The sequence below is a fragment of the Malaclemys terrapin genome, chromosome 2 (assembly GCF_027887155.1).
Source record: "Malaclemys terrapin pileata isolate rMalTer1 chromosome 2, rMalTer1.hap1, whole genome shotgun sequence".
Taxonomy (NCBI): Eukaryota; Metazoa; Chordata; order Testudines; family Emydidae; genus Malaclemys; species Malaclemys terrapin.
Window position 1 is genome coordinate 251,591,953 of NC_071506.1, and position 13,705 is coordinate 251,605,657.

Below are 13,705 nucleotides of genomic sequence, written 5' to 3' on the forward strand. Positions count from 1 at the left end.
TCCCAGTCTTTTTAATCTCCCCTCATACAGATGCTGTTCCATACCCTTAATCATTGTTGTTGCCCTTCTCTGTACTTTTTTTCATTTCTAATATATTTTATTTTAAATGGGGTGACAAGAACTACACACTGCATTCAAGGCATGGATATACAATGAATTTATATAGAGGCATTATGATATTTACTGTCTTATTATCTATTCCTTTCCTAATGATTACTAACATTCTGTTAGCTTTTCTGACTGCTGCTGCACATTGAGCATATGTTTTCAGAGAACTAGCTGCAATGATTCCAATATGTCTTTCTTCAGTGGTAACAGCCATTTATACCCCCTCATTTTGTATGTATAGTTGGAATTATGTTTTCCAATGTGCATTACTTTGCATTTATCAACAATGAATTTCATCTGCCATTTTGTTGCCCAGTCACCCAGTTTTGTGAGATCCCCTTGTAACTCTTTACAGTCTGTTTTGGAGTTAACTATCTCAGGTAATTTTGTGTCATCTGAAAATTGACACCTCACTGTTTACCCCTTTTTCCAGATCATTTATGAATATGTTGAACAGCACTGGTCACAGTACAGATCCCTGAGGTACACCACTATTTACCTTTCTCCATTCTGAAAATGGACCATTTATTGTTACCCATTGTTTCCTGTCTTTTCAGCAGTTATTGATCCATGAGAGGACCTTCCCTCTTATCCCAGGACTGCTTACTTTGCTTAAGAGCCTTTGATGAGGGACCTTGTCAAAGGCTTTCTGAAAGTCCAATTATACTATATCCACTGGATCACCCTTGTCCACATTTACCTCCTCAAAGAACTTTAGTCGATTGGTGAGACATGATTTCCCTTTACAAAAGCCATGTTGACTCTCCCCCAAAAAATCATGTTCATCTATGCGTCTGATCATTCTGTTTTTTACTATAGTTTCAACCAATTTGCCTGGTACTGAAGTTAGGCTTACTGGCCTCTAATTTCCAAGATCACCTGTGGAGCCTATTTAAAAAAAAAATAAATCGGTGTCACATTAGCTATCCTCCAGTCATCCTGTACAGAAGCCGATTTAAGTGATAGGTTACATACCACAGTTAGTAGTTCTGCAGTTTCGTATTTGAGTTCCTCCAGAACACTTGGATGAATACCATCTGGTTCTCGTGACTTATTATTGTTTAATTTATCAATTTGTTTCAAAACCTCTAATATGAGAAGTCCCACTGATTTCAGCAATTGTAAGTGTGGAAGAATATAGTCTTATATATTCAGCTGCAGGAATTTGTATTTCTCATGCTTATTTTTGAGGGTGTATTCTAATATACACTTGAAAAATAAGCAAACAGCACTTTTAGGATTAGTTATAATTATTTTTGTAAACATATCACAGTAAAAGTTATGTATAATATCAGTAAACCAATTATAGTACAAAATACTAAAGTATTTGTACATAATTTGGTTAAAAAAGTTAAACAGAAGATTTCTCAATTCTTTTGTTGCTATTGTGTGTTTGTCCTGAAAAAAAATCATTCTTAGAAAGCTGTCACCCATATTATTATGCACAGGGCCGGCTCCAGGCACCAGCCCACCAAGCTTGTGCTTGGGGCGGCACCTGGAGGGGGGCGGCGCGGTGCGTCGCTCCGGCTGCCGGGAAGAGTGGATCCGCAGTTGGCTCGCCGCCCTCCCCCCGGCGCTCTGGCCGGTCGGGGAGATCGGCCTGCGGCCCGGCTCGGCAACCTCCCCTGCCACGCTGGGGGGGGGGGTAAAGGGGGGGGCAGCGGGAGCCTTTTTTGCCTGGGGTGGCAAAAAAGCCAGAGCCGGCCCTGATTATGCACCTTTTTCTTTTTAAGATATATTTTAAGTATCTGTGTCTGCATTATGTATACCACAAGAGGGGGCAATTGTGCAAGAAGTATCTGATGTACTGGCCAGCCTCTGTGTAGGGACCGCACTAGATGACAGATCGAGGTCCCTTCCAGTCCTACATTTCTATGAAAAGCACACTTTCATTTACTATACTTTAGTTAGTAGCTATTACAAGAGAAAGATACACTTTTCCATTTATTTGTAAAATATTTATTCAACCTTAGGATGTTCCAGTGGTTTATTTACCATTTTAGCTTTTTTACAGTGAATACATTTACATATTTCATAGAGTCACAAAGTTTAAAACCAGAAAGGATCATCAGATCATCTAGTTTAACCTCCTGTATATTGCAGGCCATTAAATTGCACAGTTACTCCTTTTATTGAACCCAAAAACTTGTGTTTGACTAAAGCATATCTTCCAGAAAGGAATACAATCTTGATTTGAAGACATCAGGCTGGAAGAATGCATCACTTTCTTGATGGTTACTTTTACTGTTAAAAATATGTGCCTCGTTTCCAACTGGAATTTCAGTTTCCAGCCATGATTCTTGTTATGCCTCTCTCTGATAGATTAAAGAGCCCTTTACTACCCGGCTCTTTGATAAACTAAACAGAGTGAGCTCTTTAGAGACATGTCGGCACTACAGCTAAAAACTCATAGCTGGCCAGTGCCAACTGACCCAGGCTCGCAGGGCTTAGGATAAGGGGCCGTTTAATTGCGGTGTACACATTCAGGCTCAGGCTGCAGCCTGAATTCTAGGACACTGCGAGGTGGAAGGGTCCCAGAGCTCATCTACACTGCAATTAAACAGCCCCTTAGCCAAAGCCACATGGCACGGGCCAGCCGCGGGTATCTAATTGCAGTGTAGACATACCCTAAGATTATCACTGTAAGGCATTTACTTCAGCCCTCAGATAATTTTTGTGGCTCTTTTCTACACCTCTCCAATTTTTCCAATATCGCTTTTCAAAAGTGGACACTGGAATGCAGTATACTAGTATCTGTCTCACCAGTACCTTACCCAGAGGCAAAATCACCTCCCTACTCCTACTCACCTGTTTACATTCAAGGATCACATTAGCTCATTTTGCCACAGCTTTGCACTGGGAGCTCACATTGAGTTGTTTCTCCAGTATGGCCCCTTAATCCTCTTCAGAGTCACTGCTTTCCAGGATACGGACCTCCATTCTATAGGTATGGCATTCCTTATTCCTAGATGTATAACTTCATACTGTATTAGTCTGTATTAAAACACTTTTGTTTAAATGTGCCCAGTTTACCAAGTGATCCAGATCACTATGTATGACCGATCTGTCCTCATTATTTATCACTCTGCCAATCTTTGTGCCATCTATACATTTTATCAGCAGTAATTTTAGATGTACTTCCAGACCATGATGAAAATGTTGAATAATGTCAGGCTTAGTACCAAACCCCAGTAGAAACACCCTGATTTAATGTTGATTTCCCATTGATGACTAATTTTTGAGACTTGTCTGTTAATCAGTTTTTAATCCATTTAACGGGTGATTTTTTTATATTGTGTATTGCCCATTTTATAATCAGAATGTCATGCTGTACATGGTCAAACAAATGTCTATTACATCTATCTACTCAGTTACTTTTAACAACCAAACTTGTAATCTCCTCAAAGAATAAAATCAGGTTTGCTTGACAAGACCTATTTTCCATAAAACCATGTTGACAGGCACTCATCATATTCCTATCCTTTTATTATTTATTAATTGAATCCCATATCTACTTTTCCATTATTTTGCCCAGGGCTGATGTCATGGTAACCTGCCTGTAGTTAGCTGGGTGACTGGGTCATCTCACTTGCCTCTTTTGAATACTGGCACAACAGTAGCACTTTTCCAGTCTTCTAGAATTTCCCCAGTACTCCAAAATTTATTAGAAATTAACATCAATGGGCTACAGACCTCCTCAGCCAGCTCTTTTGGGACTTCTGGTACCAGTTACTTGGGCCTACTGATTTAAAAGTATCTAACCCTAGCAGATGTTGTTTAAGATCTAACTTGGTTAATATTGGACTGGAAAGTACTTCATCACCCTCTTTTGATACAAGCACATCATCCTGCAGAACAGAAATATTGATTGATTACTTTTGCCTGTTCTGCATCATTATTAGTAGTTTTATCATCTCCATCTAGTACCAGGCCTGTACCACTGCTAGTATTTCTTTTGTTGGAAATATACTTAAAAAAACCCTCCCTATTGTCCTTAGCCCAGGTAGCCCTGGATTTTCTGTAGTATCTTTAGTTTCCCTTTTTAATTTTCTAGACTTCAAAACCTGTAATGTACATTAATTGATATCTATTTATTCTTTTTCCATTTTTTTATTTCTAATTGCTGCCTTCACCTCATCACTGAACCAGGATCAGCTTTTAGCTATAGTTGTCCTCTTTCTTGGTTGATGAACTGTGGCTTTTTGGCCATCTAATAAATTCCTCTTAACGAACTCTAATTTTCATTTATCCTTTTCTGTCTAAATTTTTCCTCCCAGTCAATTTCACTCATGTTTCCTCAGCTTTGGGAAATTAGCCCTTTTGATGCATTAAATATATATAAAACCGGTTGGGACGGTCCTTTGTTTGCCCATATTGAATGCAATCAGGTCATGATTACTGGTCTCATCGTGTAGCTTATCCTGTTCTCCAGTTTGATTCAGTGGTCTGTAACAGACCTCCACCAGTACCTCTTCCTGGGTTTTGTCAGCACATTGATCCATATGCATTCAAGATTCTGTGGTTCTGAGTTATCAATAATTCTAAAACAAACAAGGGTGTCTTTAATGGAGTGTTCTCCCCCACCACCATTTTTACCCACTCTATCCTTCCTAAATAGGTTATAAACCAGTGATTTTAACATTCCAGTCATGCAACTCATCCCACCAGATTTCAGTAATGCCAATTATATCAAATTTCTTTGCATCAGTGAGAATTTTCCAACACCTTTTGCTTGATACTCAGATTCCATTGATACATAAACAGTTGAAAAATTTCTTAACTTAAAATCCTTTGCCACTTCAGTTCAATTAGTTTGTGACACAATTTATTTGAGTTTGTCCCACACTGGCCTTCTTAGCATTCTTCCCTTGCATTGCTAGTTAATGTCATCCTGGATACTCCAGCTAGTCTCCAGATGAGATTATTAGCCCCCACATTACAGTGCAGGCCATCCTGGCTCGCCCCCTGGCTATCAGGCACAGCACCGCAGGTGAGCCCTGCCTTGATTTCCCCTCATCCAGCATATCAACATGTCCAAGCAGGCATTCAGATGCTGAAGAGCACCCTCTTCAGAGGGTCTCATTTATTTTAAAAAAAGGTACAACACTAAACATAAGCAAACCTCCACCCCAGCATCTTAGCCTCAGAAAGACCCAGTCTCCCAGCTATCTGTTCCCACCTCAGTCCACTGCTGACCTCTGTCCAGGCCCTTTATCTGCAGGGTTCTCTTCACTCAGGTGTTTGCCCCCTGGAGTCAAGTCTCTTGCCTCTACCTGGGTAGAGTCCTTCTCCAGAGTTGGGGTCAACATAGAACTGTCAGCTACAGCTCTTCCCCAGGGCAGCACACAGTTGCTGGCAGGCTGGGCTTCTGACCACTGTTTGGAGAATCCTTTTCCCCACGCTTTCCTGAATGCCTGCTTTGTGCAGATCTCCCTTTAGGAACCTCTTATGCCTCCAAGCACCTCCTAGGCTCCCTGCTCTGGTGGTCCCACAAGGGAGTTCCCGGTCTCCAAGAGTGCTCCCTCTAGGCTCCTTGCTTTGGGGACCTCCCCCCGAGAACTCCTCTCCTAAGGAGCTTCCTGTCTTTTTGGGAATGCCTTTTCTAACTAGTCTTGGATAACCTTTGCATTAGGTTCCTGGTGCTTGTTTACTACTTAACCATTTAGCAGCCAGTTGGGCAGTCAATTACTCACAGGCAGTCACAGACAGACTGGGCCCTGACTTCTCTTAAAGGTCCAATCACACTGTGACACCCCTTATCTGTGAGAGCCAGGTCATCCTGTTCATATAGCTCCCTCTTCCACTGGAATGTAGCCCACTGTTCCACAAAATGAAAACCATCAGCTTCACACCAGTTGTGCAGCCCATTGTTCACTTCCAGTACTTTCTGGCTTTTGCCTTCTGTCACTTGTGTGACTGGAAGGAGCTCTTAGAAGATCATTTGGCCTTTCCTCTTCTTCAGCTCTCTTCCAAGATTCCTGAAGTCTTCTGTAATCTGTGTAGTACCATGTGATGCTGTATCATTGGTTCCAACATGTATCATCACGAGTGAAAACTGGCATCTCATATTTTTGCTCCAGGGAGACATCACACTGTCCTATTATCCTTGTGCCCTTTGCTGAATTATCTGTCCACTCTTCTTAATATGGAGTTGCTAATGTCAGATTTTATCAGGGATATTTTTAATAAAAATCATGGACAGTGAACAAATATTAATGGAAGCCCATGACCTGTTTGTGATTTTTACTAAAAATATCCCTGATAAAATGGGGAGGCAGGAGGGTCCAGCACCCATAGCAGCTGGGAGCTTTGGGGTCCCCTTGTCCTCTCCCCCAGTAGCTGGGAGCTGCGAAGGGTTCCGCACTGCGGCTGAGCAGTGGCGAGGTCCCCTTGCCACCTGCTGGGGCTGAGCAGCTGCAGAGGGACCCCCCGCCTCTTGCCAGACAGCTGTGGTGGGGGGGGCATGCCACCATTGGGTTGCTTCGGGAGGATCCCCTCACCACCAGCTGCGCAGCTGCGGGGGCCCCCACCGCCCACAGGGAGTGGGAGCTCCGGGATCCCTTCGCTGCCTGTGGCAGCTGGAGCTGTGGGGGATCCCCCGCCACCCTTGGTGGCTGAGACCTATAGGGTGCCCCCCCTGCCCTCAGTGGCTGGGAGCTGCAGGGTCCCCCTGCTGCCCAGGGGCTCAGAAGCGCTGGGAGCCTGCCACCAGCAGCGGCTGAGAGCTGTGTGGCCTACCAGCTGACAGCTCCAGCCCTGGGGCAGAAAATGTCACGGAGGTCAGGCAATGCTTGGGAGGGGCAAGAAGGGTCACACATCCCTCCCCAGATGTCTGGGGGGCATTCATCAGGGAACCACAGCAGCGAAAGGAGCAGAATGTGAGGCCGCCGCTCCCAGGAGCCAGCGCCTGAACTGACAGCTCCCCTAGCACGGCTGTACTGGTACCACCCCTAGACCCCAGCCCTGTCCTCTAGTGGGGCTGTAGAGACCCCATCCCAGACAGGAGACACCACTGCATGGAAGGTCTGGGAGCAGTAAAGCCGCACCGGAAGAGCTGCTGCCCAGCGGCTCCACATTCTGCTCCTTTCGCCGCTGCAGTTCCCAGGACAGTAGGAGGACAGAGTCCCCTCTAGGTAACGTGGAATGGGGAGAGCGCAGAGCCCCCGGGCTGGGGGCAGGGTGTGGAGGAATCACATGGGGGCTCACATGGGGAGGTCACATGCCCCCCCTTTAGCTGGTGCCCCCCTTTGTGTCCCTCCCATGAGACGCCCATTCCTATGATGACTGAAAAACCTCTCTTGGTAGCAACCTGCTTCAGACTGCAAGGACACCCACCAGGCATGTCCCCTGCAGCTTTCTGTTTCATTTCTCCAGAGACAGGTCCCTTGGTCCCTGACTCACTGGGTATCTCAAAACAATTCAATACTTCTACCTAAGTTGAATGCCTCCTGGTTCTCTTTCCCCTATTTGTGACAATCTGCTTCTTCATCTTCTACTCTCTCTAGTGATAAGTGCTTGTATACAAATGCTAGAAGTCTAAATACTAAGATGGGTGAACTTGAGTGCCTACTATTAAATGAGGATATTGATATGATAAGCATTACAGAAACTTGGTGCAATGATGATAATCAACAGGACATGGTAATAACAAGGGTAGAAAATATATAGGAATGACAGAGAAGGTCATGTTGGTGGGGTAGTGGCACTAAATATGAGAAAAAGCATAGAGTCAAATACAGTAAAAATCTTAAATTAATCAAACTGTACCACAGAATCTTTATGGATAGAAATGCCATCCTTGAATAATAAGAATATAGAAGTAGGACTATACTACCAACCTCCTGACCAGGATGGTGATGGTAACTGTGGAATGCTCAGGGAGATTAGAAAACCTATAAAAATAGAAAACTCAGTAATAATGGGAGATTTCAACCATCCCTATATTGCCTGGGTACATGTCACCTCTGGAAGGGATGCAGAGATGAAATTTCTAGACACCATAAATGACTAGTTCTTGGAGCAGCCAGTTCTGGACCCCACAAGGGGAGACACAATTCTTTATTTATCTTAAGTGGAGCACAGGAGCAGGTCCAAGAGGTAAAATAGCTGCACCACTCAGGGAGGAGACACCAAAGAAGCCGACCACAGTGGCATTTAACTTCAGAAAGTTGAACTACACAAAAATGAAGAAGCTATTTACATGGAAATTAAAAGGTACAATCACAAAAGTGAAATGCCTGCAAGCTACATGAAAACTTTTTAAAAACACCATAATAGAGGCTCAAATTAAAAAAAAACAGTAAGATTATTAAAGTGCCACTATGGCTAAACAACAAAGTAAAAGAAGCGGTTAGAGATAAAAGAGCATCCTTTAAAAATTGGAAGTCAAATCCTACTGAGGAAAATAAAAAGGAGCATAAACACTAGCAAGTTAAGTGTAAAAGTATAATCAGGCAGGCCAAAAAAGAATCTGAAGATAAATTAGCCGAACACTCAAAAACTAACAGCAAAAAATGTTTACGTACATCAGAAGCAGGAAGCCTGCAAACCAATCAGTGGGGGCACTAGATGATCGTGGTACTAAAGGAACACTCAAGGAAGACAAGGTTACTTAGAAGCTAAATGAGTTTTTTGCATCAGTCTTCACTGCAGAGAATGGAGGGAGGTTCCCACACCTGAGACTAGGGTGACCAGATGTCCCGATTTCATAGAGACAATCCCAATTTTGGGGTCTTTTTCTTATATAGGCTGCTATTACCTCCACCCCTGTCCTGATTTTTCACACTTGTTGTCTGGTCACCCTACCTGAGACATTCTATTTAGGTGACAAATCTGAGGAACTGTCCCAGATTGAGGTGTCAATAGAGTACCAAACAGACTAATTGAAACTATGGTAAGAACAAAGTTATCAGACACATAGATGAACATGATTTGTTGGGAAGAGTTAACACTTCTTTTGTAATGAGAAATCATGCCCCAATTTAATTTCCAGAATTCTTTGGGGAGGTCAATAAATGTGGACAAGAGTGATCCAGTGGATACTGTGTACTTGGACGTTCAGAAAGCCTTAGAGGTCCCTCACCATAGGCTCTTAAGCAAAGTAAGCTGTCATGGTATAAGAGGGAAGGTCCTCTCATGGATCAGTAACTGCTGAAAAGACATGAAACGAAGGATAGAAATAAATGGTCAGTCTTCATAATGGAGAGAAGTAAATAGTGGTGTCCCCCAGGGCTCTGTACTGGTACAGTAGTGTTCAACATATTCATAAATGATCTGGAAAAAGCAGTAAAGAGTGAGATGGCTAAATTTGCAGAAGATACAAAATTACTCAAGATAGTTAAACCCAAAGCAGACTGCAAAGAGTTACAAAAGGATCTCACAAAACTGGGTGACCGGGCAACAAAATGGCAGATGAAATTCAATGTTGATAAATACAAAATAATGCACATTAGAAAACATAATCCTAACTATACATACAAAACGAGGGGGCCTAAATTAGCTGTTACCACTCAAGGACACCCAAGTGGCAGTAGGAAAATGAGGAAGATGGTCCCAGAGGGACCCCTTTCAGCCAAATTGAGATAAGAAATATCGTAGGAAGAGAGGGCAGCTGAGTAGGAACAAGGGGGAAAAGGTCAAGCTGACAGATTTTATTTAGAGTAGTATTTCTCCCCGCTACTAAGAACCCAGAAGCACCCAGCTGGCTGCTCATCCCCAGTCCAGCTGGAAGCTGTACATTGATGCCAGAACTCTGGCACCTCCCATAACCCTTCCCTTGTTATGTTGAGTTGATGCCAAATGTTTGGCCAGTCCTTTTTGGGGCATAGAGAAGCTCACAGAAACATTTCTGAATCCATCAACTAGACTTGTTTACTCAGTTCATTACTTTGAGGCACTGAGATCTGTCTGTGGCAACCAGGAAAGAGCACAAAAGATCAGACATCCCACTAAAATGCATAACTTGCACTTATTTCAGTACATGAAATTTCATATATACACTCACTGGTGAAGGTTCACAGTTGGTTATATTAATAAAACTTTGATAGAAAATAATGAACTACACCTAACCACTAAGACCTAACTTCTTTTCTTCAAAAATGTCACCTTTCCTCACAAGTGGATTAAATCCACAGCATATATGAAGTTTTGAGAAGGTGTTGTGGAATTCTCCCTTTTCATCAGGCTGTGATTGAGTAGGGTTAATTTGCTAAGGAAATGGACAAGGTTGTACCTCTGGGTGCTGACGTGTGAGAAGATAACATACGTACGTACGTACATGGCCATATGCTGTATTTCCAATTTTTGAATATTATGATTGTTCTTTAGCAACCATAACTAGTTTTCACAAAGCATTTTTAGTTTGAAAAGGCTTACCCCTGAAAAAGGCCTCCAATGCCTACTAATGGTTATACCCAAATAATGATTACATTGTTTAAACTTTACTGCAGGAATTAATAAAAACAATTAAAAAGGAAGAGTCTAAAGTGATTTTAGTAGTTGAAGTACTGATGAGTTGATTTTACTGATCTCCATAATCTTGAAGAAAAAACCAAGAGAGACATGCCAAGTATTTATCTGAGTTGGGGTTATTTAACAGGTGACAGATACTTAGTTTAAATTGTCTATATGTAAGAGTGGGTACTAACAGAATATAGGTGGAATTTCCTTACCTGAGGAGTTCATATTTAGAATAAACAGCTAAAAGTAATAATAAGAGCAACTATTTAGACAAGAATTTGAAGGGGAAAAAATACTATGGCCTTGCTAGCACTGGGCCAGAACCTCAGCAGCTGTAATTTCCATGTAGTCGGAGTTACATCAATTTACACCAGCTAAGAATGTAGCCCCCTAAGTGCAAGAAAATTCTTGGAACAGGTTTTCTAGCTAGTTTCCTATACCCTTATAATGAGACTAGGAAATGCTACTACAGTAAATAAACATGTTCAAAGAATAAATTCATGATTTTTTTTTTAAACAAAAAACCTACCATTTTTGTATCTTCATTTTCCTGATATTCTTGTAATTCTGCTTCTAATTTTTGAATTTTAGACTCTTTCTCCTGGAGCGTCTTAATCAAAACCTGCCAACTCGCTGCTAATGAGGAATCTGTATCTTCCTGTATGCGATAATTTTTCTGTTACAAGAGAAGATCCTCTAGTGAGATATGCTAGTTATATAAATCACACGGCACTTTTTCTTAAAGTTACAGAATTCCAGGATACTTTTGTTGTAACTTCATGACACTATTATTAAACATTAAGTTCTGTAGTCCTGTTGAATGTGATTAGCTTTTCATTAGAACAACATTTAACCGCATTTCAAGTACAGAAACAAAATGGTATTTACAGAATAATCATACAAGAAAATGCATATAAAGTAAAACATACAGAAAAAGAACAAAAAAGATGGATGAGACACTGGCAGATCAGGTGCAAGCTCATGCCAAGGCCACTGGGCCTCACTTGACACAGACAAATGCATAACTGGAAATCAGTCTGGCTTGCCTTTGTGTTAGCATTGTTAAAAAAGATATTAGAGTTATAAGAATGTGTTTAGACTTTATGGGATGCTTGTAGGATGCTGCATGTATTAATCATACTTGTAATATTTGTATGTCATGTTATAAGGTAGTGTTTAAGTGTCTGCTCTGTAACTATAAAAATGTTTAAGACTGTAAGCCCTGACAGTAAAGGGAGAAGCAATACTAAGCACGAAATACTAGTTTACCAAAAGAGATATTATCTCCTCCCCGAACAAAAGGTCTATACACACCAGACAAGGTGTTGTGGAACAGCAGATTAAAGACTCTGTTGATTGCTTTCCCCACCTCTCTGAAGAGGGTACGTGCACAAGCCCTTGCGGTGGGAAAGTAATAAAAATCCCTGTTAAGGAAAAATTATTATCCTTATGCTGCTTGAACTCTGAGAAGCGATGATTTCTAAGCATAAGCAAAGGGTCCCCAGTGGTTTAGCTCGGGTTAGCCCTAAAGGACATATAAAGCTTTCATATTAAAGCAGCTATCATCATCTTTTGGAACATAAGACAGTATCATGTCTTTAACCTTGTAAATAACATTTCTTCTTCCTAGTTAATAAATCTTGAATTAGTATTTTAGAATTGGCTACAAGCATTGTCTTTGGTTTGTGATCTGAGGTACAGTTGACCTGGGGTATGTGACTAGTCCTTTGGGACTGGGAATAACCTGAATTGTGATTTTTGGCAAAGGGGATCATATATCACAAAGGCAGGTTTGCCTGGGAGGCAAGACAGAACAGAGTGCCCAAGGGGACTGTTATTCCATATTAAGACTCTTATAGTTCTTTAAGAGTTCACACTTATTAATTGGTTGGTGAAATCTAATTATAGACCATACAGCCAGTTTGGGGTTTATGCCCTGTTCCTTGACAGCCTGCCCCGAGGCTGGCACTCATGCTCATGAGCCACTCCAGATAGCTTGACAACGGACACAATGAATACATCCTATATATTTTAATACATCTCTAACATGAAAAATGTACAGTTAATGTGACATTCAATTTAATTTTGCACTGTTATCATAGAATCATAGGACTGGAAGGGAGCTTGAGAGCTGATCTAGTCCAGTCCCCTACACTCATGGCAGGACTAAGTATTATCTAGATCAGTGGTTTTCAAACTGCAGGTCGTGACCCAGTACTGGGTCGCAGACTGTAAGGCACTGGGTCGCGGCGGCACTGGTCAGCACCACTGACCAGGCCATTAAAAGTCCCGGTGGTGGTGCTGCCTGGCTAAGGCAGGCTAGTGCCTACCTGTACAGATACCACACTGCGCCCTGGAAGCGTCCAGCAGCGGGTCCGGCTTCTAGGCAGGGGGGCCACAGGGCTCTATCCGCTGCCCCTGCCCTGAGCACCAGCTCTGCACTGGGGTGGGTGGTGCCTGCAGGCGAGAGCTGCATGGAGTCACTTGCGCGCCTCCGCCTAGGAGCCGGACCTGCTGCTGGCCACTTCCAGGGCGCAGTGCAGTCCACGGTGCCAGGACAGGTGGGAAGCCTGCCTCTGCACCCCGGCTGCACCGCTGACCGAGAGCCACTGGAGGTAAGGCTCCCAACCCCACGTTCCCATCCCTGCCCCAGTCCAGAGCCCCCTCCCGCACCCTGAACCCCTCATTCCCAGCCCCACCCCACAGCCCTCAACCCAACCCTCTGCCCCAGCCCTGAGCCCCTCCTGCACCCCAAACCTCTCATACCCAGCTCTGTTGGGTCATGGGCATCAACAATTTTCTTCAAGTGGGTTGCCAGAAAAAAAAAAGTTTGAAAACCACTGATCTAGGCCATCCCTGACAGGTGTTTGGCTAACCTACTTTTAAAAATCTCCAATTATGGAGATTCCACAGCCTCCCTAGGCAATTTATTCCAGTGCTTAACTACCCTGACAGTTAGGAAGTTTTTCCTAATGTCCAACCTATCTTCCTCCGCTGCAATTTAAGCCCATTGCTTCTTGTCCTGTCCTTAGAGATTAAGGAGAACAATTTCCTGACTTACGCAAAAAATCGACTTACACAAGGCGTTCCGGAATGGAACGCTTGCGTAAGTCAGGGAGCTTCTGTATTTTGCGACACC

General features: G+C 42.8%; 1 protein-coding gene and 1 long non-coding RNA gene across 8 annotated transcripts in view; one reads left to right on the plus strand and one right to left on the minus strand.

Moving 5' to 3' along the window:
- LOC128832958 (uncharacterized) overlaps positions 1 to 11,188 on the plus strand; it is a 107,996-nt gene extending 96,808 nt beyond the window's left edge. Inside the window, exon 3 of the long non-coding RNA XR_008444089.1 lies at positions 11,158 to 11,188. This is a non-coding gene — a long non-coding RNA (uncharacterized LOC128832958). The remainder of the gene's footprint in view (positions 1 to 11,157) is intronic.
- Positions 1 to 13,705, minus strand: part of C2H10orf67 (chromosome 2 C10orf67 homolog) — a 118,738-nt gene that overhangs the window by 87,978 nt on the left and 17,055 nt on the right. For 6 of the 7 annotated variants that reach the window (XM_054020692.1, XM_054020689.1, XM_054020691.1 and 3 more), the window contains exon 5: positions 11,096 to 11,242. The exons of the other annotated variant lie outside the window; for it this stretch is intronic. In XM_054020692.1, the coding sequence (XP_053876667.1) occupies positions 11,096 to 11,242 (147 nt within the window). The remainder of the gene's footprint in view (positions 1 to 11,095; positions 11,243 to 13,705) is intronic. 7 annotated transcript variants of the gene reach the window in all.